The sequence below is a fragment of the Choloepus didactylus genome, chromosome 2 (assembly GCF_015220235.1).
Source record: "Choloepus didactylus isolate mChoDid1 chromosome 2, mChoDid1.pri, whole genome shotgun sequence".
NCBI classification, from domain to species: Eukaryota; Metazoa; Chordata; class Mammalia; order Pilosa; family Megalonychidae; genus Choloepus; species Choloepus didactylus.
Window position 1 is genome coordinate 63,413,426 of NC_051308.1, and position 26,897 is coordinate 63,440,322.

The 26,897-nt window shown below is 36.9% G+C and overlaps 1 protein-coding gene across 1 annotated transcript in view; it reads right to left on the minus strand.

Moving 5' to 3' along the window:
• Window positions 1–26,897, minus strand: part of CRB1 (crumbs cell polarity complex component 1) — a 266,572-nt gene that overhangs the window by 28,316 nt on the left and 211,359 nt on the right. The window contains 5 exon segments of the mRNA XM_037812361.1: window positions 7,574–7,700; window positions 11,713–11,835; window positions 14,376–15,288; window positions 20,784–20,949; window positions 22,348–22,895. Of these exon segments, the coding sequence (XP_037668289.1) occupies window positions 7,574–7,700; window positions 11,713–11,835; window positions 14,376–15,288; window positions 20,784–20,949; window positions 22,348–22,895 (1,877 nt within the window).

Here is a 26,897-nt window from a genome sequence, read left to right on the forward strand (position 1 = left end):
TAGAGATATGAACAAAGAGGCTCTGTTTAGGACTAAGGCAAATCAGGCCCAAGGGTAAAGGACGGTATTGACTGGGTTTTAAAACTACAACTTATGTATGAGACCAAGGGAGGAGATGTTTATCAGGTGCAGAATCTATATTTTCTGTAGCACACTAGATAATTTAACTTGTACAATCAGTTTGTTTCAACACCATAGATGCAGGGAGCGGTGAATGGGAAATGGGCTTTGGTGAGTTTGTACAAGCTAGTGTGAAATCCCGACACATCCCAGAGCGATATGGGCAGAGAGCATAAGTGTAGTCATGACCCCCCGCCCCCCAGGAGCTGGGGAGAAATGTGGAAGTGTTGGAGTTCTCCACCTGGGCTATTGTTGATATTCCCACAAGCATTGAGGACTGTCAATTTGGTGGGCTGAGCCCTCGATCAGGGGGCTTTCCACCGTGAGGCTAGTTGCTGCAAGGGAAAGGCTAGGCCTGCTTATAATTGTGCCTAGGGGTTCCCCCCAACCTCCCACTCAGAGGGCCTGTTTGTTACTCAGATGTGGCCACTTGACAGGTGAATTTACTGCCCTCCCCACTTCGTGGGACATGACTCACAGGGATGTGAATCCCGCTGGCAATGTGGGAAATGACTCCTGGAAATGAGCCTGGATCCAGCACTGTGGGATTGAGAGAATCTTCTTGACCAGAAGGGGGAGGAGAGATGAAACAAAATAAGGATCCAGTGGCTCAGAGATTTCAAATGGAGTCGAGGGGTAACTCTGGAGGGTATTCTCATGAGCTATATAGATATCACCTTTTAGTCTTTGGTGTGTTGGAATGTCTAGAGGGAAATACCTGGGGCTGCTGAGCAGCAACCCAGTGACCTTGATGCTTGAAGACGACTGTATAACTATGCAGATTGCATAGTGTGACTGTGTGACTGTGAAAACCTTGTGGTTCGCACTCCCTTTATTCAGTGTATGGACAGATGAGTGGAAAAATGGGGACAAAAAGTAGATGAAGAATAGGGTGGGATGGAGGGGATAGAAAGATTTAGATGTTCTTTTTTGCTTTTATTTTTATTTTGGAGTAAGGAGAAGGTTCAAAAATTGATTCTGGTGATGGTTGCACAACTGTATGATGGTGCTGTGAATAATTCATTGTACACTGTGGATGACTGTAATTGAATATATCTCAATTAAGCTGCATTAAAAAAGTAAATGAACAATGGGGGGAGGAGGGAAATGGAATGTTTTGGATGTTCTTTTTTATTTTAATTTTAATTTTATTCTTTGGAGTAACAAAAATCTTCAAAGTATGATTGTGGTGATGAAAGCACAATTATATGATGATACTGTGAATAACTGTACACTTTGAATGACTGTATGTTATGTGATTATATCTCAATAAAATTGCATTTAAAAAAAAAGAGTTGTCATGTCTATGCATCTCTCCTGATCAGGGCACAAATATTCTCTACAGTATTTCTGACATATGGTCACTTAGATTCTATTTGAATGCTTCCAGGGATGGGCGCTCACTATGGCGTAGTCACTTCATTGTTTTATTGGATAGACTGGATGTTAAATTTTCTTCCCTCATGCCAACTTGAAATTCCTCCCATCAGTTGCAACCATTTGTCTTACTTTTGTTCTCTGTGTAGTAATAGACATCTACTTTTTCATTGTCATGATAGCCATTCAAATATTTGAAGGTAGCTTCATGCTTTCCTTAAGTCTTCTCTTTCTAGAGAGAATATCCTCTTATCCTTAAGCAGTTTCTAAAATGTCTTTCTCTAGAGGCTGTGGCAGCCATGAATGTTTTCCTGTGAATGTGGTGCCAAGAAGTAAAACCCGTACTTCTGGAGTGGCCTGGCCAGTGCGGAAGTCAGAAGAAAAACCACACCCATTGTTCTGGGACCAAATGCTTATGATAATACAATCTAAGATTACCTACTTAAAAATTAGTTTCTGCATCTGGTAACAGCATTGTAGCTCCTAGCAGACCAACCTTCCACAGATAACAACCATAAACCGTGGATAAAATATCAAAAACAACTCTTTGATGGCACTGATGAGTGACCAAAAGTAGGCAAAAAATGTAGGGGATTTGAAATTTAGAAGAATCTCTGAGTGAGTTTCATGTTTTTCTTATCTTTTTGCCTGAGGGAAGGCTCCAATCAGCACCATGGTGGATGACTAAAAGTAGGAGAGATATCTGCAATGTTGCTGGCTTGAAAAACCAGAAAAAAGAGCTCGGGGCTACCCTAGTGGCTGGAAAGTGAGGAGAAAATTCTAGAAAGTAGAGAGCTACAGAGGGGAGTCCCAAATCATGCAAATAATTTCTGCCCAAATCTCTGGCTAACCTCTGTACTATGTACATGTAGATCAGACTCCAAGCAGTCTGCTAAAGCTAAAAGAATGGTTCAGAGATTTCAGCCCCTGTCCACCACAGGGGCACCACCACAGAGTTTGTAATTTGAGCTAGCTAATTAGTTGTCAGCTAAAACAAAATAATCAATACCTTTCAGAAGAATACAAAAGAATCCAGAGTCTCTACAAGATACAAATCACAGTGTCCATGATGCAACTCAAAATTACTAGACAAAGAAATAGAAAAGTTAGATCTATATGTAAAAGGAAATTCAATCAATGGCAAACAAACATGAGAAGACCCAGATGTTGGAATTAGCAGGCAAGGATTTTAAATACAGACTGACATGATCAGTACTCTTTAGGCATTGTTATACCAATAGGAATAACTCCTTATTTGTATTATTCAATATCTCACAAATTCTTTCTTAGTTATAACATGATAAACTTTATTCGATGCAGATTAAGCATTGATCCTTATCAAAGTTAAAATATTAAAATAATAAAGTGCTATAACTACCTCTCAAGATCCCATGTGAATTGACAGGTCTTTTACAAAGATTGATAAGAGTTTATATTCTGTGTCAAATGTGTTAGATGCTACCTGCCCTTGAAAATGTTATTATTAAATGTCATGTTCTATGCATAGTCATAGAGTATTAGAATCTATGCAAATAGAAGCTCTAGCTTCTATAACAAGCTCCAGAAGGGAGGTACAAAATGATAAGGAAGTCCAGGAATGAAGTAGCTCTTTCTGGAGCAGTCAGGGAAAGGAAACTGGAGGCATTGATATTAGATCTGGGCTTTCAAGAAAGGGCAGGAGTTTGCCAGGCAGAGAGGAAGGGATGGGCACACTAGGTGGGAGGACCAGTGTTTTCAAAGGAAGAGCTGTGAAAAGCTGTGGCACATTCAAAAAGAAGTGAAAAATTTCATGTGGATAGAGAACGGGGTTTGTGAGAAGAGGGGTAAGAAATGAGGCTGGAAAGGCACTTTGGGTCATATTTATGGAAGGCTGGCCCCCAAATTTACTGTAGAGACCAAATTTACACTTTCCAGGTGATATAGCAGTAGATAAATAATAGAGACAGGTCACAGATATGGAGAATAGAATGAAAAATTCAAAATATCTGTAATATTACTCTCAAATTTATACACTGTGCCCAGATATGTCTCTTGGACTCCAGACTGGAATATCCGCATTTATTAATTAATGATTATACTTGGATACCCCACAGGACCTTACATTCATTCATTCAATCAATGTTTTAAAACGAATATTCAACAGACTTCACTTATCACCTACTCAGACATATACCTTCTCCGAAACAATCATGAGGTCTCACTTTTTCAGATTATGTTAATCTATCCCTTTATATCCCCTTTGACTATATGAGATAATATAGAATGTCTTTTCCTTTTGTGTGTACTACTGCAACAGCTTCCTAAATGTGGCTTTTCGGCTCCAGTCTTGCCTTTTTGTTAATCCATCCTCTTCGTAGGGATCTTTCTAAAGAGCAAATCATATCTGCCACTTTTCAGTTTGAAACCCATCAAAGACTCCCCGTTGTTCTTAGGATAAAAAGCCAAGCTCTCTGACTCAGCTCAGGAGACCTTACTTCTGCTTACTTGTTCATCCTTAACCTTGCCATGCTCCAATCTTACTTCATGCTCTAACCACACTGCACAACCTCTGCAGTCCCTTCTGCCGGAAACACTCTCCCCTCCTCCATCTCTCAATCTATAGCCTAACACCTCTTTAATCTTAGATCTCAGGCTTTGAGAAACTTTCTATAACCCTCCACATCTACATTTAAGATTAGGCTAAATGCCCCTCAAATTGGCTTTCTTACACCTGGTGTTTACATCCACCCTAACACTGACCCAGGAATTGTTAGTTTGTTTACTGGCATTCTCCATAAAACCTTCAGCTTCTTGTGAACAGGCGTTTTGTCTAATTTGTAGTTCTATTCCAATACCTAGTACAGGGCATGGCACATAGTAGGTGTTCATTAATCATTTCTTGAATAACTCAAAAATCTAAAGTAGAGAAGTGAAAGTGTCCATATTAGTAATACTTGTAGTAGTTGAGAAACATAGATTTCTTTCCTTCCCTGGTTTCCTACCTAAATCACTAAACTCAAATTTTAGTATCAAATTTTAGTGTATTTCCAGAAAAAGCTTCATTTTAATTTTGCAAAATTAAAGCCAAATAACTTTTATTTTAAAGCCCAGAAATGGCAAAAAGATCTTTAAACAATATTTACTGAAGAATTTGGGAGCAAGAGAGTTTGGTTTAGCTTGAATTGAAAAAACAAGTATGTATTATAAACAGCTTATCACAGTCCCTGGCACAGAGTAGGTTCTGAATAATGTAAACTGAATTAAGTTGACTCTTCATGCTGCCAAAATGCTACTTTCTGACAAAAATCCTTCTTGTCTATTCTCCAAAACTGAGGGAAGCCCCACACAACTCCCCAGGTACACATACACGAAGGAGGAGGCACAGCCCAAAACTGAGACATAGACCTATGTGATGTGAACGTTAAATCTGAAAGAGGCAAAGAATAAAAGTAGGCCTTTTTAAAAAAATTGAATAAATACAGGCCAGATTTCATAAGCTTGCTCCAGAGGTGTCTGTGTGAATTTCTGTCACTGAGGTGCGATGGCCCCTTCTTGGACCTTTGGCTGGGACAATATAATCCAACAGTGAGAACAATTAAGAATTTAATTAATTATAGAATGTCAACTGGAGGATTTCTTTTGAGAGAATGTAGATGAGACCTGGACTTTGACTGCCACAGGTGTTTACGTACAGTCACGTGTCTGGGGAAAGAGATCACAATGGGGGGACCAGCAGCAGTGCTTCCGTGTTTGTTAACGGGGTGTGTGGTTGTGCCTGTGCCTGGTTTGTGGGCCTCTTAACCATGCAAGACATATTTGAGGAAATCAAGACAGTTAGCAGAGGATGAGAAGTAGAAGAATAGAAACAAAGGTTTTATTTTGCTAGGAAAATGTGGAAAAGTCATAGTCACATACAATGCAGCTGAGAATATAGAAGAATAAAAAGAAAAGGGACAGTAGATTTTTTCCCAGGTATCCCATGACAAGAAGACAACTGAAAAAGACAATTGGAAAACAGAAAGCAGTTTACAATGATAGTGAAAACAAGGCATCAGAAAAGTACAGAGAAAGAGACTGAGCATGAGTCTTTTTCAAGTATATTTGAAGGGAACATAGTACATTTACAATGGCCTGTAGGGATATAATTGCAGAGGTGCCCAGAAAGAAGTAAATGTGAAAACTGTATGTATGGTCTTGGGTTATAATCAATTTTATGCTTATCGCAAATACCTGTGGATACAAATATTGATGAGAAAGTGTTTCCCCAGTATCTTGTCACAAAATCGAACTTTCTGAGCCAAGAGCATGGCACATGGTGCCTTAAATGCAAGGGAAATGTATGAGTATAAAGCAAAGCCTTCAAACATAGTTGCTCACCAGTTTGAAATGAAATGAACTGACTGCCAGAACTACACAGGAAATGGATTTTTTTCATGAACTCTTCTACTACTATTCAAAAATAAAACTGAATATATGATACTCTACTTTTATAATACACTATCTTGCTTTTCTGTTTATTTTTAATGCAACTTTAGGTTTACCTTGGACAGTTCCACAGAAAAATAACTTCCTTAAAGCCATTGGGACTAAATGAGTATTGATTATTACCCAATAGGGAATTATCTTCACATTTCCAAACCAGGGCAGCTCCCAAAGACATAGACATTTACAAAATGACATTTGGCAGGCCAGTGTTAGTTTAGTTGCTTTAGAAATTAATTTAGTAATTTATAGTATCAAACTATCTTCCTTTTAAATGCACATAAATAATATCTCCTTTAGAAAAGTGCACTCACAAAAAGATATAGAGCATAAATGATAACAAGACAATGGAAGTAACAGGAATATTAACAAACAAAATTTTTATCCAGTTACTGTTTTATATACTCTATTGAAGCAAATTAAGAAAATTTTAATTTTTTTATAACAGTGAATTTCTTAGCAGATCTATAATTTCAGACATATATTTATTAAAAAGAATAATGCCACAAATATATTTCAATTATGAGACATACTATGCTTTTATGATATTTCTCAGAATGGTAGTTGAAGAAAAATTTACTTACAAATTTTAGAAAAACATGTATCCAAGAAAATTTAAGTTTTATAATATATACTTTTTGTTGTATGCTTATACAATAATACTTATTTTGTATTATATGTGAATTGAAGAGCTACTGAAATTGCTCCATATTTATAGAAAAGTAAAAAAGCTCATAAATTTATAAGTAAAATTATAAAAAAAAATTTTCCTTGTGTGGAAGAGGGAAAGCAGTATTAAGGAAAGAATATAGAAAGCATTTATCTGCCTTTTCATTGGAGGAGAGAACGTTTTATCTAATCAGAAATTATACTTGTGAGGTATAATTTTGAGTTTTGATATCAATTATATCAGATAATTCTCTTAGTCCATTTTTAGGGATTTCATGTAATTCCCTGCTTTCTCCTTATATATTTATCACATATCAGAAAACTGGCAACACTTCATTTGAATAGCTTTGTATAAAAGCATAGATGGATATAAAAAAAATTTAATCAGTAATTTTCAAATTGCCATACCATGAATTATAGACAAGAATGAAAGAAAATAAAAGACAATAGAATCAGGGTGAATGAGGGCAATTTACAATACAAAGAAATGTAAGTACAAAAATGGAGTGGGGAAGAAGATGGTTTCTTACTAGTGTGGTCATTCAAATATGGAAGCTCTACGAGCGATAACATTTGTTTTAGATACATTCAGTGATGATATATTCAGATTATATTAAGGATGATTCTTTTTTCATATTTAAAACTAGAATAGGAAAATACTTTATATACATGGGAAGTGCTTGGGATATGTTTCAAATAGTCCTTCAATTTATTTTAATTTTCAATACGGTTTTTATTTTCTTTTTTTAGAGATCTAAAATGAGTCAAGGCATTTCTTGAATTTCAATGGCTCTTAAACTCAGGATTGTTCAAATATAAGTCAATAATCTTCCTGTTCACCCCATTCGACAACTGGCTCGTCATTCATGTGCAGAATGAGGTAGGAAAGAAGCTGAAAGAGATTCTGCCAGAGCAAGAGAGAGACAAAAAAGGAGAGGCCGCTTACGTCAACCTCACAGCGTTCGCCAGCAAAGGCGACATCACAGAGGCACTGGAATTTGTTGAGTAAGTCCTGGCACAGGCCTCCGTTGAAGCATGGATCAGAGGCACACTCATCAATGTCCTTTTCACACCTTGAAAATAAACAGAAACAGCAGAAACCCAGCATCCTGTTGAATAAATTGGCTGTAAAATGGGGAAAGAAAAGAATTTGCTTGTATCTACTAATTCCCACACAATTTATATACACTTCATAGTGTTGGAGATGTTCCTTTAAATTCCTTTAACAAATTTTGATTTTAATGGAAATAATTTGTACAGATACACACACACACACACACACACACACACAAACGTTAATTAGAAGGAGAAAACAGGTGCAAATATTTATGAACCAGGGGAAAACTGGGCCATGCACAAACCAGTTTCTCTTTCAAGAGTATTAGGTTTTCCACCTTATAAAAGTTAGTTTACTGGGGCACATGGGAACCATGAGAGGGAGGCTGTATTGACAACCTGGAGTCCAGAGAGCAGATCTGCTAAGATTAAGTTGTCAGGATTCTAATGCATCAATGGCCTCAGACTAAAGAGAAATGCCCACCAAAGACAGAAAAAAAATATTTGGTTTATTTTTGGAGATTTTGTATTATTTTCCTTGCGAATTCCACTTTTAACAAAAAACAAAAGGAGATGATTAGAAGATTTCACTTGCTAATACATTTGTGTTATAATAGGTATGCACATTTTCTTTTTTTTGTTAAAATGACTTTCAGAATGAAGTTTTCCGAACAAACAACATCAATTTTAAGGTAAACTGAAGTTTTCCTCTTCCCTGGGACATTATCTTTTCACCCGTTTCTCCATTACCAACTTGTTTTTCTGTATGTTCATTGATTAATTCACCAATCACTCATTCAGTCATGTAGTTGATAATTATTTAGCACCAACCATTTGCTAAATACTCTTCCAGGACTTGGAAGAGAGTAATAACTTCAGGCATCTATTTTACTTGAGGAGATTCATATAGGATCTTAGCTTTAAGAATCTCTACAGAGCAGCTTATAATGTTGAAGTTTGGTGTAAACAATTTTTAATTCCACCCTCAGCCTCTCCCCTCTTCCCCCAAAGTAAGACTAGACTGCAAGGGTCATAGACTATGACTAGGCTTGCAATGAAGAGAGACGAGGTGGTGGGGCAGGGCAACCCAAGGTATAAGGGAAAGGAAGACTTCTTCCAAGGAAAACAGCTCCTTATCCCATTGGATACCTAGCATAGCTGAGACATTTTGTTTTCCTTTTTTGGCTTAAGCTTCTGGGCTGGAAGGAGACTTTCCCGATAAGTTCTGAACAAAACTTGACAACTCAAGGGAGCCTGCCAAGCACTCCATGTCCTGGGTGGGCCAGAGTGTTCACACCATCCATCATTCACAATTGCCGGGATGACACTATAAAGTTGGAGGTTTAACTAGGCAGGAGAGAAGGCGATTTATTAGAGGACAGCTCTCCAACATACTTGGACACTGTGGAAGTCACATTCTCTTGGCCTTGGGAGATCTGCCAATATTTTTTAGTCTTCCTCTAGCTACCCTTTCTCTTTCTTAACCAATTTAACACATGTAAACTCATTATAAGAGTCATCAAAGCTTTCTTTAGAGGTTAATTAGTAAATGGCAAGGAAAATAAGTAAATCCATTAGTATCCATCGTTAACTAATGATGGTTAAGCACTCTGGAAATGCAGAATCACTGTTATAGCAATCAGTTCACATCAAAGACGTTTATTTATGTGAAAAGTCTTCTGGAAGAGAAAGAAAACTTCTGAGCTTCCTTTTATGTTTCATATCAATAACTTGAATTTAAATGCCAGGCAGGGCTTTTTTTTGTATCTGATGAGTAAGTGTTGCAGGAAAAGGAAAATGTGTATTATAAAAGAGGGACAATGTATAACTAGCAGGGAAAAATAACCCAAGAATTTAAGTTCTGTGTGTTGTGCCATCAGGCAAAATCTACGACACTGAGCAATGAAGCAGCCAGCACTAAAAGATAGGGTTGTTCAATATTTAGGACAGAAAAATATTTGCAATATGTTGGTGATAAATGGAATTGGAGGCCAACTGAATGGTCTCTGGGTCAAGATGTTGCATGGTATAAATTATGCAATGGAAACTAGAGTATGACTTGAATCTCTCTCCTTCTGTGCTTGGTTATGTCTGGGCTGCCTGTCCTGTGGTACTTAGTGCCATTCACAGAAGGCAGGCTATAAAAATGAGGAATATTCTTGTCATTGAATGTTTGAAGTATAAAATATAGGTGTGCCCCAGATTGCCTGCTGATTTGTAAAAATAAAAAAGTTGTATCTTTTGTGATGCTAAAATAGCCAGCTGAAAAAAAAAAAAAGAAAATTAAAACAAATTCAATCTGTAATTTTCATGGAGTAAAATATACTCATCATGTTATTAGTTACCCTTTTGGGAAAACTTAATTTGTCAAATATGCTTGACTTAAATATTTAATTTGTTTGATGTAAGAAGTTTGTTTGGAGATCAGTATATCCTACCTGGATAGTATGTGTGATGGAGGAACACTTTTTCCATTTCCTTTTAATTATTGGGAACAAAGATTTATTCTTACAGTTACGACAGCACATCCAAATAGAGGAGCAGAGGCTTTGAAGGCAGCGTAACTTTATTGGAGCATAGATTTGGACTGTGACTGTGCTGGTTTGGATCTATTATGTCCCCCAGAAAAGCCATGTTCTTTAATGCAATCTTGTGAGGGCAAACTTATTAGCTTTTTGATTAGGGTGTGACCTCTTGATTGAATGTTTCCATGGAGATTTGACCCTGCCCATTCAGGGTAGGTCTTGATTAGTTTACTGGAGTCCTTTAAAGAGACCTCAAGCAGAGAGCAGAGAGATGAAGCCACCCTGGGATATGCTAAGTCAGGGCACACAGAAACTGAAGAAGCTCACAGAGATGCTTAGAGATGCTGGAGATGTGACCAGAAGCCTGTTTGGAGATACTAAGCTAAGAGAAAACCCACAGATGCTTAGAGAGAAAGCCACTGGAATCAGAAGATGAAAGCAACGCAACCCAGGAGCAAAGGACTAGCAGATGCCAACCACGAGCCTTCCCAGCTAACAGAGATGTTTCTGATGCTATTGGCCTTTCTTCAGTGAAGGTATCCTCTTGTTGATGCTTTAGTTTGGACACTTTTATGGCCTTAGGATTGTAAATTTGTAACCCAATAAACTCCCTTTATGAAAGGCAATCCATTTCTGGTATTTTGCATAATGGCAGCTCTAGCGAACTGGAAGAGCCACCTAACCTGTCACTTAACCTGCCAGCCTCAGCTTACACATATATAAAATGGGAGTAATAATATCTTCCTGGAAGAGCTGTAAGAATTAGGATAGTATTTGTAAGGTGCATGGAATACTGCTCAACAAATGGCTATTTATTTTCTGTTGATATAGTATTTATATCCAGTAGACCTTGTTGGTAACCGTTTGGGGGACATAGATGCCTTTGAGAATATGGTGAAAGCTATGGAATATCTACCCTTTCTACCCTATATCCCACCTCCAGCCAGTCAAATATGTACCCAACTTTGCCTGCCTTTTTTAGTAGGTCACAGATTGTCTGAAGCCGTTGACCCACTCCATGTTAACAATTCCTGCCTTAGGTGAAGGCAAGTGAAGGGTTTCTCTGGGAAATATAGAATCATGTGGACAAGGCACATATTTTTTTTTAGGTTCTAGGTAACTCGACGAGGAAATCTTGTAGGTATATTTTATTCTATTTTGGCAGCAACCATAATTGCACCATGTGTCAGAGTTAGTGGGTAAGAAACATGAATCCGAAAGAAACATGAATCCAAAAGAACTTATAAGCAAAAACCGCATCACATTTATACATTTTTCAAAAACATATTTCCCAAGTTGAAATCTTGGAAAATAAAATGATCTTTATAGTGACCTAAGCCATAATTTTTCTTTTTATCATTTGACTCTGTCTGGACCTATATTTCAGCATAGATTTTCCTATGGGAACAAAGATGAAAAATTAGAGGAGAAAATGAACTTTGAATAATCTCACATTTCTCTAGCCAGTGAGACTTCTCTTCTACAACGTCCTAATGTGACTCACCGTTCTCCAGTAAAACCTGGTTGGCACATACATTTTAATTCATCCTGGAACTCGGTGCAGTTGCCTCCGTTGTAGCATGTAAGATTTGTCCTCTCATTCCCACAGACCGTTGAGGGTAATCTGGTGTGTTGTAAGAGATAAGAGTAACAACCACAGCTGTTCATCTTGTTCATTTCATTCAAGAAAACTTTTTTGAAAAGTTCATATACATAGTCAATGCCAAACTAATTAAGAATTCAGCCTGGCTTAGCTACAAATGCTTAATTGTGCTGCATGATACAAGAATCACATTCTCCAGTAAAAAGGCCCTGCTGCAAGGTGCTGTAACAAGCATGGCTATACATCTTTCCGTTTCTGCCCAGTTTTCAATCATGAGATAAGATCTATGCCATGGAGTGGCAATAAATTTAGGGTTGGAAAAGAACTTGCTTTAGCTAGACTTGCTGCTGCTTTGCTAATAAATCAACAAAGGCCATAGGAAAACTGCATCTCTATAAAGGCCAGGACAATACTCTGATACCCAAGCACTCATGTGATTTCTTTGTTGCATTTCAGAGCTGAACTTCAGTTGCCCTGCCAAGACTTGCTGCTCCCTAACTAATAATTCATATCTTAACAGAATGCAAGCCAAATGATGTCCAGGAGGCTATATAGCACTCGATGGTAACTGTATGTGAAATCAGTATGTAGCTTTCTTGTATAAAAAAGCTATTTGTGCTAAGGAATCCTTGTAAAAGGCAGTACAAATTGGTAGAAGCTAAGCAGAACTTCATTGCAAGACAAAGTGCAGTGGCTTGAAATGATTGATGTTTAAAAAGATATTGAAGGTGTTGCTCAAGTCCTTTGTCTGCACATGTGAGTGGTATCTGCACATAATAGGTATGGGAAAAATATTTGATGAACTGAATTTTGTCCAGTTGTGTGGGCTGCAGCTACTATAGAGAAACTAGCCTACACAATGGTGTGCCCCTTCCCACAAGAGCTAATCAATTCTACTCAAAAGAGAAAATATCACGAGGATTTTTCCAAAGAATAAAAATTGTCAACCAGCTTTGAAAGAGATCAATTGGCAATGCAAACATAAAGCTTTGCATACAATCTTAGGTTTATTAAACAGTTCTTGAACCTCATTTGAAGGTACTTTCGGGAACTTTGGTCTTTGAGAACATGCCTTTGATGAACTGGGCAAAGAAAAATATTGCAGAACTAGTTTCTTTTCGGGCATATATGGTGTATTTTACTTATCCAAAGTTACAGTGGGAATACTGATCTTGATCCTGAATTTCTCTTGCTTTTCAACAGGCAGTTTACCTGTTGGCAAGTGAGTTGGTTAACAAATGGGAAGTGATATCTTACTGGAATGTCAATAGTTAGCACTATGCCTTGACTGTATAGGCTCTGAATAACAATAAATGCTGTGGAGATGCATACAGTTTCTTGTAGATTTGGTTACACGTTAGTTCTTTTAGGAGATTCATCCAATTAAGGTACTGCTTCTGAATTAAAGTCCACAGGCTCCTATTTCCAGGAATTCTTGCCAAAGCCCTGGAATGTATTACTTGTTAATAATAACCCTCTCACCTCCCCATAATGACTCAATTGCTTGGAGAATTTAATCAGTATATAAGTCATAGAAACAATGTGGAAATATTGAAGCAATGTGATTTAGAAGGAAAATATTCATTCTCATCTCTGTTTATATAACATAAAATGGAGGTGGTCACTACAACAAAAATCCTGCTTTTATAGTTTTAGGAAAAATTACCAGCTACTTTGAAATGGGCAAAAAGAGATTACTGGATGGTATTTCAGTGGAATAGGGGGAGGGTGTTATGTGGTGGGCCCTCTGGGAATATCTGGTTTTGTAGGGATGTATGCTTTAGATTTTCTCTACTAAGCTATTTTACAACTCTGTAAGTTGTAGAAAATAGTATCAATGCTAATGAATCCTGTTCATAGAAAAGCAAATTAATTTGTGTGTAGTGATACAATTGATTTTCACACTGTAGAAAAGATGATTCCAAACATTAATTTTATTGCCTTATAAGATAATACAGTTTTTCATCTATTAGCAAATTCATTTCCTCATCCTGCTATAAAGATATAAAGAATATGTATACATTCTTCAGACTTTCCTTTGAACTGATTTTCATATCTTATTGGCTCCCTCATTAAATAATGAGTAAAATAAAATTGTCAATACATGCTCATTTCATATTTGTATGAGTATTATGATATCACCTTTTTTGGAAAATAAACTTTAATGGAGTCTTTTGGGCAGTTTAAAATATTTACCTGCTTGAAATAACCCAGGACACTATTTTAGAGGTAGGAGTCATGCCTCCCCTAAGAGCTTTTTGCATCTGTTGCTAAGGTGTTTTTCTTGGGGCCTTGAGGCTATCAGACCCTGAGGCTGTAGGTCATGAGTCATATTCTAAGAAAGATGGCTGAGAAAACTATCCTTGGAAGTCTGGTTGAAACACTACCATTCTTACAGAACATCCCATCAAATTAGATCCTGTCTTTACATGACCAAGTTATGATGGAAGTGACTAATGTCACCCTGTCCAGTGCAGCCTATATACCTCGAGGAGAGAGCTTTCCAATTTGACAAGGAAGATGTAGAGCATAGCTCTAAAGACCAAGCTTCATATGGATTTTATGCTCACCTGCAAAATTTTCCTGTAAAATTTCCAAAGCACAGGCAAGAATGGCCATTAATGTCACTGATGCAGGTGGCCCCATTTGCACACTGGTGACTTTGGCAATTGTCTATATCCACTTCACAGTTCATACCAGTGTATCCAGGCTCACACCTGCAGTGGAAGGCTGTGACTCTGTCAGTGCAGTTGCCATGGAGACAGGGGCTTGAAAAGCACTCATCAAGGTCAAGTTCACAGTTTTCCCCTGACCATCCCAAGGGACAGGAGCAGTGATAAGAGCTATAGATGTCTTCACAATTTCCACCATGCAAACAGGGGTTGGAGTTGCAAGCATTTAACTGCAAACAGCCAGAAGCCACTGAATTTGTAGAGATTTTGAGAAACTGCTCTTCCTGAGGTTTGTTAGTGGAAACAAGAACATTTTCAAAGTAAGAAAGATAAATGCCACCAATTTCTATTGTACTTAGACACCCTTGCAGGCCCTTCATACTGTCAAAAGCTCCGTCTGCCACATAAATGTCTGTATCATCCTTCAAAAAGTTGAGACTTCCTGTAGCAACCACACTTGTCACAAAAGGTGCTTGATTGTCCACTTCCATTTGCCACCTGGAGGCCTGGGCCAGTGGGTCAGTCATGGAGAGAAACACTTTGTGCCATGCACCATCATTCACTGACTGCAAACTTGTCAGACTCAACATATAAAAATGGTTGCCACTTTGCAGTTGAAATAATAATCTGGAATCCTGAATGCTAATATTAAGAAATTCAGGCTCTTTCTCTGCATGCAATATTATCCCATTAGCATCCCTGGTTCTGAAACCAAATGTGATATTGGTGAGTTCTCTGGTAATATTCCCATTGCTCCTGAATAATATTTCACTTCTTTGTCCATTAAAAACAGCATTTGCAATACCTAAAGAGAGAAGTCAATATCAATCAGCAACTTTATTAAAGCCATAATGTTTGCTTAAAGATCTTTGTTAATAGTGATAATGATCATGCCAATGGCCATAACATACTGACTGGTACACACTAGTATTATTGTGCTAACTGCATGTAGATTATTTCTAATACAGAAACCTTGATTACAGCTACTATGATTACTATCCACATTTTATGGAAGAAGAAACTGAGAGTATGTCATAGAATTAAGTAATTTGCTCATGGTCATGTGGCTAATAAGTAATAGAGCCAGAATGCCAAACCTGGTTGGTCTGATGCCAAAACCCAAACCAGAAATTTCTTTTCCATTGAAATCCTAATGAACAAAAATATTTATCTTGTATTTGCTTCCACAAACAAAGCATTGATTATCCATTCTAAACATGAAGAAATTGAGCACAAAGCAATCACAAACATAGCATTGGTAACACAGTAGAGTCTGGCTGCTGATTAAACTGAACAGTAAGCAGTCAAAAGCAGTATTTCAAATGATTGATTTACTTACCTACCTGGCAAAACTCCAATTGTGTGCTTATACCCAAGAAGCTGCATGTGGCTGGAGAAAAATATGCAACCATATCAATTGCTCTCATTTTAAATTTATGCCCACATGATGTATGTAAGCTCAGCACTTCAGGGCAATCTTATTGCATTTTTCCATAGAAGTATTTTTCCCAATCTACAAGATCATTATTAATTCGCAACTAGTTATATCTCTTCAAAAATCTAGTTGTATCATAGCTGGTGATCTTCCTTGATACTTTCTTAAGAAAATGAGATACAAAAAATTGCATCAGATTTCCACCAAATCTGTAAACTAACAGCATCTGATTCCACTCGGTCTGCCCTCCTGTTACAATGGATGAACTGTCCTTATCCCATTCATGGTCAACCCTCCACTCATGCATTGGGTCCCATTTCTTTTCACCTTTTCTATTCCATTGTTCCTACATGTGTCCTTTCTGTCCTGCATCATCATTTTTCCTCCTTCCTTTTTGTTGATTCCCATCATTATACCAGTATGCTCCCATCTTAAAAAATGTTTAAAACGTAGTACCCAGAAAGCACTACCCTGACCTACTCCCCACTCCTACTACTTTCCTATTTCTCCATTCCCATTCCCATTAAAACTTCTACATACAGTTATACATCCTCTATTGTCTCTATTTCCTCATCTCCCATTCTGTCTTTAATACCTGCCACTCAAGCTTTTGTCACTCCTTTGAAACCACTCTTGTCAAGATCACAGTGACCTCTGTGTTACTCAATCCCATGATTAATTCTCTGTTCTTATTCACCTTTCAGAAGCATTTGACCTTAAAACACTGTCTTGGCCTTGCTTGTGGGCACTACACTCAATCATCATCATCTCTTACATAGATTATTCTAATTATTCCTTAGTGTCCCTGCTTTCATTGCTCTGCAGATCAACACCACACTCCTTAGCTCAGGACCTCCACTGGTACCCAAAGGTCCAGGACGAAATCCCAAGTTCTAAAACATGGCCTACAAGAGTCTAGGTGATCTGATCCCTGACTAACTTTCCAATTCCACTTACTACCTCTCTTCTTCATTCATATACCACAGCCATGAATGAAAAGTCTTGCTGTTAGTTGAAGATGCCAGCATTGTTCCCAACCCAGGTCTCTTATACTCGTTGTTACTTACACCTAGATTATTCTTCCCCATGACCTTCCCATGCCTGGCTCTTTCTCAACATTCATGTCAAATGTTGCCTTCTCTGGGAAGCCTTCCTTGATTCCCCAAGTTAGAATAGCTCCTTCTCTGCAATCGCTGTCTGTTCCATTACTTTGCTTGATTTTCTTCAAAGCAGTTATTATCATTTGAAATTATATTGTTTATTTGCCTTTTTGTTTTTTTTTTTGTTTATCTTACTACACTGGAACATAAACTCTATGAGATCAGGGAACTTTTTTTTCTCTAGGTTATTTCTAAATCCCTATGCCTTGAACACTGCTTTACAAACAGAATATCCTCAGCAAATATTGACAAAATGAATGATCTGTAAAACTAGCTCCTTCATCCTTTATTCTTGAAAGTGAGGTAATATTTAGAAACAGCAGCAGGACAAAGTTCAAGCATATAATTCAAGTGTTTAAATCCCATGTTATTTTATTGGATTAAAATTTTGCTTGATTTTATTGCTTTTGATTGTTTTTTCTACCAGATTTTTGGTCAGGGGTTGGGGGAGTGAAGAAACAATAAGTGTTTCACTGCATATTTTAAAGTAAATGTTAAAATGACAAATCTCATTAGCTCTCCACATGCTAAGGGAAGAACACTGTTTGAAATGCTATATAACTTCATTTCGCTAACAGTACTGAGCACACGGAAATCACTTCTTGTGATCTGGGAGAAAATCACAATACATATAACACATTTATAATTCACCTTTGTTCAGGAAACATTGTCATAATAAACACACCTGTATCTAAGGTGAGTCACAACTTTTAAATCATGGTTTTCTGTCAGGATTCAAAGATGAGATAATTAAAATCCTGAAGGCAAATTCAGGGTAATGCATGAACTGTATACTTGAGAGTATATTGTTTTACTGGACCTAACCTTCTCAATATAGTTTACTAGAAAAAAATACAATAGGGTCCTAAGATCACATAAAATTAAAACTATGCAAGGTAATAAAAGTGAATCCTAGCATTCCTATGTGTCAATAAGGAAAATGTCACTCTTTCTCCTGATCTACATTTTCTCTCTTCACTAGACTAAGTCTTACATATTTTTAAAAATTACTGTGACATTTGGGAGGTCAGAGCCAGAATTTCTACTGTTTCTGCAGGAACAGTGCTATAACAGTGAGGATTAACTTCACTTCTTTCTGAAGCACGTGATCCAAGTCCTAAACTGCTTTATGTGTAGACTGAAGACTGGTGTGCATCAGCGGTACTGGTCTTGGGCAGCCACTGTTTTTAGAAATCTTGTTCTTTTAACCCCATGAAAATATTCCAAGTGGTTTAAACCCCTTTGTAGAAAACTGAGGGGATTAGCAACTTTAGCATTTCCATCAAAAGATTAGCAATAAAATTAATAATTAATAAATTGCTGAAGTCCTTTAAAAAACAGTTCAGTGGCAGAATAGTGAGGAAGGTTGCATTTAAAATTCTGTAGCAACTCGGCAGGTAAATTCACTGCTCTCCCCTCCTCCGTGGGACCTGACTCCTAGGGATGTAAATCTCCCTGGCAACATGGGACACAACTCCTGAGGATCACCCTGGACTTGGCATCATAGGATTGAGAAAAACTTCTTGACCAAAAAGGGGAAGAGAAATGAAACAAAATAAAGTTTCAGTGGCTGAGAGATTTCAAAAGGAGTCGAGAGGTCATTCTGGAGGTTATTCCTGTGCATTATATAGATATCTCTTTTTAGTTTTTAGTGTACTGGAATAGCTAGAAACTGTTGAATTGCAACCCAGTAGCCTTGATTCTTTAAGATTGTATAACTATATAGCTTACACAGTGTGACTGTGTGATTGTGAAAACTTTGTGGCTTACATTCCCTTTATCCAGCGTATGGACAGATGAGTAGAAAAATGAGTACAAATATTAAATGAATAATAGGGGGTTTGGGGGGATAGGATGTTTTGGGTGTTCTTTTCTACTTTTATTTTTCTTCTTATTTTTTGAGAGTAATGAAAATGTTCAAAAATTGGTTGTGGTGATAAATATACAATTACATGATGGTACTGTAAACAATTGTACACTTTGGATGATTATATGGTATGTGAATATATCTCAATAAAATTGAATAAAAAAATTCTGTGAAATATTAGAAATTGGAGTACTTTCTTTATGCCAACTCATCATGCTTCATACATATATGTAATATATATTTCTTTAATAGGAAATATAAAAATAAATATGTTCTTCTAGAAAACATCCTCAAGTATATATAAAGTATGATATATGTCATATATGCTTTTACTATATACTTTTAAAATGTATAAAAGTAGAAGTAAATATATGCTTCTCTCTTTCTCAGTTACTCTGGAACTCAGCCTGACTAGGATGTTGTTGCTGTGAAACTTAGGTCAATCTGTCCTATAGTTCCTTTCCATTATTTCAGAGTAGTGTTTACCAAGGTATTTTATGTATATTTTCTACTGTAAGCAGATACTGTACTTAATGTCTAGAGAAGTTAAGTGAAAATACTGAGTTGATTTGAAGAAAAATGTTAAGTTAATTTATTCTTTTAACAAATGCTTATTAAGAACTTACTATATGTTTGGCACCATTCTACGGGCCAAGCATAACATGAAAAGCTAAGTAGAAAATGTCCTTCCCTCATGAAACATATTCAAGTGGGGAAAGAGATAATAGATATACATATATATATAAATTGTATACATAAAAATAAACACATACAGACTTAACAAAATAGTAAGCAATGATAAGAAATAAGAAGACATTTGGGTGGAAACTTGAATGAAGTGATGAAGGCAACCACATGAAGCTCTGGGTTAAGAGATCTCAAGCTAAAGGTGGTAGTGATGTGTTGGAGTCTCACACAATGGAGAGAGACTTTGTAGACATTCTGAGAACAACTCTTTAGAGGAGATTCACCATAAAAGGAAGCAGAGAAATGTGATGATAGCTGGTGGGAATGCAGGGGTCAAAGGGAAAGCTTTTGTAATGAGGAAATTTGACAGTATGTTTATATGCTGATGGAAAAATTGATGATGCTGGAGTGAGATAAAAAGTTTAGTAGCAAATCTCTGAGTATGGGAAAGAGATTAGAATTGAGTACATATATAAATGGTTGGCTATTGATCGGACTGTGCATTATCTGAAGTAGGAGAAAAGATTGAGTATAAGTAATAGTGTAGCTAGCACAGGGATATGTCAAAAATTGTGAATATAATAAATTGCTAAAATTTGGGAAATTATGTTCTGTAGTACTAAAGACCTGCAGGAAAACATTTCCAATTGAAGGAAATAATAATAGTGAATATTAATTAAGCACCTAATGTGTTTTGCTCTTTACACAAAAAAATCACATAATCATCACAAATAAACTTACATGATAGACATTTTACAGGTGAAGATACTTTAGATTATGGAACTAAAGTGAATTGCCTGACTCCTCATAGTTAATAAACGGCAGAGTGCTAGCATTAGCCCACTTGCTCTGTATTTCCAACAATGAGGAGAGGAAGGCCAATTATTGTCTGGTCTGTTTTTCTTCAGAATTCAGCTTTAAATGATCAAGGATATATGTTTGGCCTTGCAACAAATGCCATTTCCCACCCAGCACCCCAAGGACACCATGAGGCAAAAGGCCTATCTCGTTTATTATTCTACTCATATTGGGGGAAACAAACACAAAATTCTTTAACCAGCTGGTTTTGCCTGTATTCTTCTATGTTCCCTCCTGGAACAACTGAAATGCCCAACTTGATTCGATGGATAATGCATTTGAGCTCTACCTACATTCAAATCCGTGAGGCACCAACTGGCACTGGGCTTTGGGAGGACATGGACTGAGTTCACACCACTGAGCTTCCTCACAGGCTTTCCCAGCTGTGTGCGGAGGACAGGAGCACGAGAAGTCATCCCAAGTGGAGTAGCAAACACCTCCGTTGTGACAGGGGTTGGACTAAGCAGAAGAGAAATCAGAAGCACAAAAATTGCTGGCAACCAAATATGGAAATGTTGATGGCAAGACCATGTATCTGTCATTTTTAAATTCCAATTTCCTTTCATCTTTACATTTTAAACTTCTTAGATGATTCTTAAGAAAATAGAGAAATGAAACTTACTGCTACCATTGGCAAAAAAGAGGGAGGGGGAGAGAAAGAGAGAGAGGGTATTGACATCATGCTACACAAGGAGAATTTTTAAAGGTATAATAATGTTCTTCATAATTTACAAATTACCAGGCACTGTCACAGACACTAACTATCATTTGATATAGGCATTATTATTCTTGTTTTTACAGATGAGGAACCAGAGGCCCCCTAGTTGCATAAGATTCTATGAAGATGTCAAATAGTGGAGCTCAGTACCTAGATCTTCTGGATCCTAGTTCAGTGACACCTCACTCCCCACCTTATGTTCTGCCTCTGAATCAGAGACATACTATTATTGTTTGAGTTCTCCCAAGGATGCTCACAATATACAAATATTTGAAAAAAGAATTTCTGAGAGACTGGACTGTATCCCAGATCCACTATTTATTGTGTGTTTTAGGCTAGTCACATGACCTTTCTGAACTTTAGTTTCTTTATCTGTGAATAAAGTAAATGGGGATAATAATAATGCCTACTTACAGTAATCCTTCAACAGAATTAAATGAATTAACCCATGTAAAACAGTGCCTGGCACATTGGAAGTGCTCCTATAATGTTACAATGATTCATTTTTGTATATTTGGCACCAAGCCTAGTGCATGGAAATAGATGGAGCTCAATAAATTTTCAGCAGATATAAATGTGCTTCCTTCTTTGTCTTTGAAATGCCATGTAGAGTTGACAAATTCATCAGCTTTTGGAAAAGGGTATTAAAAACATAAAGCAAAAAGTATGGACTTTGTGGAATCATATTTCAGAAAATTTCAAATTCAACTGCCATAAGGAAGTTACCTAAGATTTTTTTCTCTTGTTGGCTTAACAGAAGTTCAAAACAGTTGCTGAGCATTTAAGGTAAAATTAATAGTATCTTCTAAAAAGAGTTAATTCAGCCAAACTTCTGGACTCTTGTTGAGAATTTAGGAAATAAAATACTATTAATCTTTAATAAATAGAGGGAGGGGCAGGAGGGAAGGGAGCGTGCAGCTAGAGGTATCTTGGTTGATTAAATAGATGGTGATGCCAGTAAGGTCAAGGCCATATTTTTATGGCACAATGTAAAGCCCTCAGTCCTGCTGGGAAAATATTGGCAAAACTTGTCCTGTTGCAGATGCGTCAGTAACATTATCTTCATACATGAAGACTGGTTTTAATAATGTTAAATGTTTAGCATACAATATGGAAATAGTTGGAATGAATAATCCTACCTTGCAGATGTTGTCTCCAGGACAGCCTTGGGTCACATTGATAAGAACTGGATTGTGGGTTGCTTTGCTAGTAGGATTTGGGAAGAATTCCAGATTTTGGTTGTTTAATCTTATATCTTGGATACATCCTTTGAAGAACCCACCATTAACTTCAGTTTCCTGCCTGTCAGGCAGACCACCAATGTAGATGACATCTCCTTTTTGGATTTTCCATGTAGGAGCAGAAATATGTCCTAGGTTTTGTGAAGACTGATAAAGTTCAATTTTACTTGGCTCAATTTTCAAAGATATCAAGTGGCTATTTCCATCACTAAGGAAAAATTTTACTACTAATTTGGGAGAACTTGCAGTCATCATTGCTAATCTTCCATGCTCCAACCAGACAAGGATGTATTTGTAAGTGTTGTTTTCCAGAGCTAGAAGTAAGCCTGATGGTTGACGTGTTCGAACAAACATGGAGAGGGTGAAGTTCTCTACAGAATTCTTGTCAAGTTTAAAGGCAGCGTATCCAGTAGAGTCATCATGGCCAAATCTTCCTGCCACATATTCTTCATTTTCAAAATAAAGGAGAAGAACAAAGAAGAAACACCTTAAGACTCACAAGGAATAGGGAACAGAATATGAAAATGACATACATACTCTTTTGAGTTCAAGACAAGCTTATCCAATAGAATGCCAATTTGACCTCATTTTCTGAACTTCAAAGTTTAATTCTGAGAATAATTATATATTTATGGATATACTAGAGTTGAAAGGAACTTGCATGCTTACATCATTCTAGTACATAATAGAATGATGTTACTGTAGTTGGTATTACTTATGTAGTACTGAAATTATGCATATATTTCTGCATTTTATTTTTGTGTTATGGGTTACAAAGAGTTGATAGTTGAAGCCCATTAATCACAAAAGGGAAAAAGATCTCTGCACTGTTAAACTTATGAATCTCTCCTTCACCACACTAAAATATTGGGGCTTAATAGTGGAATATCAGACACTACTGTACTCCAATTTGATGGAGGAAATTCGGGGGGGGACAAGAAATCATCCTGTAACATCTGTAAACACAGTATTTAGGCAGTCATCATCGCTGCTATTTGGAGGCATGATGAAGAAAATTTGTTATTAAATTTAATTATTCTTTGTAAATGATAGGAATCAAGAATTAACTCAAATCCTCTTTGGTTGGACATAATGCTAACGATAAAAGGCATGGTTATGCAATGTTAAGTAAAGCATAGGAAAAGGAGGAATCACTCAATCTGTAGTCCTGTTTGTAGCAAGGAGAGGAGTGAGAGAGAAGCAGGAGAGGGCAAAGCTAGTGTCAAATCTACCCAGCTATTCCTGTGGTCAGAGGGTTTTGTAATGCACGGATATTGCAAAACTATCAATGTGCATCACAGCAGGAAAATTCTCAAGATGTATAAAAATTGTGCTTGGTGTTTAAAAGCATTGGTGATACAGGATGAACAAAACAAACAAAAATTCCTGCCCCTATGAAGCTTATATTCTAGTTGGTGGAGAAAAATCAGAAACAGATAAAGCAGCAAAATAAACAATATGTCTTGTGGTGATAAGTCTTTTGATTAAAATTAAGACAGGCAAAGGAGAGGAATAGAAAGACCTGAGGGAATGGGTGGGAGTGTAATTTTAAATAGGGTAGTCAGGGAACCACTCACTGAAAAGTGAAATTTAAGCAAATACCTGAAAATAGTAGGGATGCTATTGCAATAATTCAGGAGAGAAATGGTGGTGGCTTGGGCTGGTGGTAATGGTAGAGGTGGTGAGAAGTGGCCAGATTTTGGAAGTAGTTTAAGGTGAACCAACAGAATTTTCTGTGTCAAGCCCATAGCATCTAGAAGCAAGGTGTTTCCATTTGCAGAGCGTGGGAAGAAAGCAGAAGAGCATATCTAGGGGACGGGGGAGTTTGGGAGTATTTATTAAATTTCAGATGCCTATCAGATATCTTGGTGGAAAAGTCAAGTACATTGTTGGATATATAGATTCAGGAGAGATGTTCATGACTAGCAATAATAATTTGGGATTTGTCAGTATATTTGTATAAGTGAAATTTAAAGACAGAAGACTGTATGAGATCACCAAGGGAGAGTGAATATGCAAAAAGGAAGAGATACAAGACTGAACTCTTAATCACTAGATATTTGGAGGTAAAAGAGATGAAGAAAAAGAAGCCAGTGATATAGAAGAACCAAGGGAGAGTGATGTCCCATAAGCCTAGTCAGGAAAGAGTTTTCAGTAGAAGGAGTTCAAGTATACCAACTATTGCTGAAAAGCCAAGCAAGATGAGGACTGAAAATTGCCATTGAATTTTGCAATCTAGAGGCCATTGGTAAATTTGACAATAAAGGTGTCTTAAAGATGCTGTTATTCTTAAGTTTTTACATTCAAATCCTAACCATAAAAAAAGAACATATTCAGGCATGTTAAATTTCATCTTACTATGTAGTTGATGTTTGGGCAAAGACAAGACATTTTAGTTTAGCTGAACCACAGTAAAACTTGCTTAGGCAACCATCTGTGTTTGAAGACCTCCTGCATAAAAGGCTACATTTTTGGAACGCTGACTTGATTTCCTATAGGAACATCGCATTTTGAATTTGCATTTGGAGACCACCTGCTCCAGGCAACTACAGGTAGCTTTCAAAGTATACTGTTAGATAAAATAACCCCTTTGAAGAGGTTAACATCTCTGAATACACTGCAGCACTTTCATATGTGATAAATAAAAAGAAAATTAGGCTCTTGAAGCTCCTGAGGTTTGCGACTATGCACAGAATCACTCTATCTAAGGGGTGGTGGGGTCCCTGCTGGTCATCCTAGGATGCCTGCAGTGTCACTTTGTGGATTGGATTAAAAGACAAACCCACACAGAAGCTGTTTTTTTCCTCAGGAGCTTGACCCCTCAGCAACTCTATTCTTCTTCAAAAATCACAAGCAAGTAGTCAGAGTGTGTGATTTCCTACTTGAGTTTTTGAAGCACATGAAACCACATATGACTTGTCTATAGACATGGAAGTGATGATTCTTGTGTTTGTTGTTGACATGACATGAAGAGGAACAAAACTACAGATAAAAAATGACTTCAGTAAGTTTTAATGATTGATGGAATAAAATACAATGAAATTTAATAAGAATAAACAAAAGTTACTTAGGCCCAAATGTACCTCATTGGTTTACAGAGTGAGTCAGCCATGGAATATGGCTGCCAAGATTAAACTTGATAATAGTCTGCAAAATAGGAGAATATTATCTAGGATGACGGGGGTTATAGTCCTCTGTTACTCTGCATTATAGGTACATCCAAGCACCACATTTTAGGAAGAATATGGAAAAGGAAACTTAATCATAAGTCAGGAAGCAGCTGATGAAATATCTGAAAACTATGTCATATTCTAGAAAACATCAGAAGAATCTGGGGATGTTTACCATATAGCAGTGATGGCTTGGATGGTATGAGATTGTTTTCTTCAAGTGTTTAAGTCTTATCAAGAAGAAGAGATGAAAGATTTATGTTTGTATGGCTTCAAGAGTTTAAACGCTGCTAATAAAAGAAAGCTGTGGATAACCACATTTTATTTCAATATACGGAAACACTTTTGGAAATTTCTGGCAAGGTGGAGTGAGTGAGTTCATTCCTGAAGCTGGGTAAGCAGAGGTTTGGAACACTTTTCTTGACAGGCACAATGGTGTAGAAAATTCAGTCCTGGAATGAAACCCTTTCTAAACCTAAGAGATGATGATTCTTTCCTATTTCATCAGCCAATGAAATCTTCTACTAGCCTGCTTGTTCACTGCAATGTGCTACCATGGTTGGGAAACATCAAACCAAAATCATGAATTGGGTGAAGTTTGCTTTCAGTGCTTTTTAGAATGTCTCCTTCCACCTGACTATATAACATGTACAATGACAGAAACACAGAATGTTCTCATTAAGGCTTGAAAGCATCATAAGTAATGGGAATACACTCCTCAGCAAATATTCTTCATAGATAACAGCAAATACAGAATATTTTAATTAGATGGCTAAGAGGTGATATGAAAAATACATAATTTTCTTTAAACTTTTACCAAGCATTTTCAAGAAGAAAAAGTTTTACATAACTCCCTCCCTATAACATAATCTTTTGAAGCCAAGCTGTTTTCATGAAATTTAAAGAGTTTCAAATAGTGTGAAAGGAAAAGGAAACTGGCGGTCATGGGGGAAGGTGACCAGGTATTTAGGAACTTGGTTTAAAAAGTTTATGTCTTTCTACGTTGTAGAGAAAGAACTAAAGAAAACCAGAACCTACTGGATTGGCATCCCTTGAATCTATCTACTAGGACAGTTAGCATCACTGTGGTCAATATTAACCTCATGGGTCAATGCATCTGGAAGCCAGTCAAAATGAGTCAGCATCTGTTTGTTATTTTGTATATGTAGTAAAAATATTGCCTTGGGCCAATTAAATTTTTCTTCAAAAAGTGAATGGTGCTTCGACATAATTTCCCTTCTTCTCCTTTAAAACAAAATCACAAAACAACTTGCCATT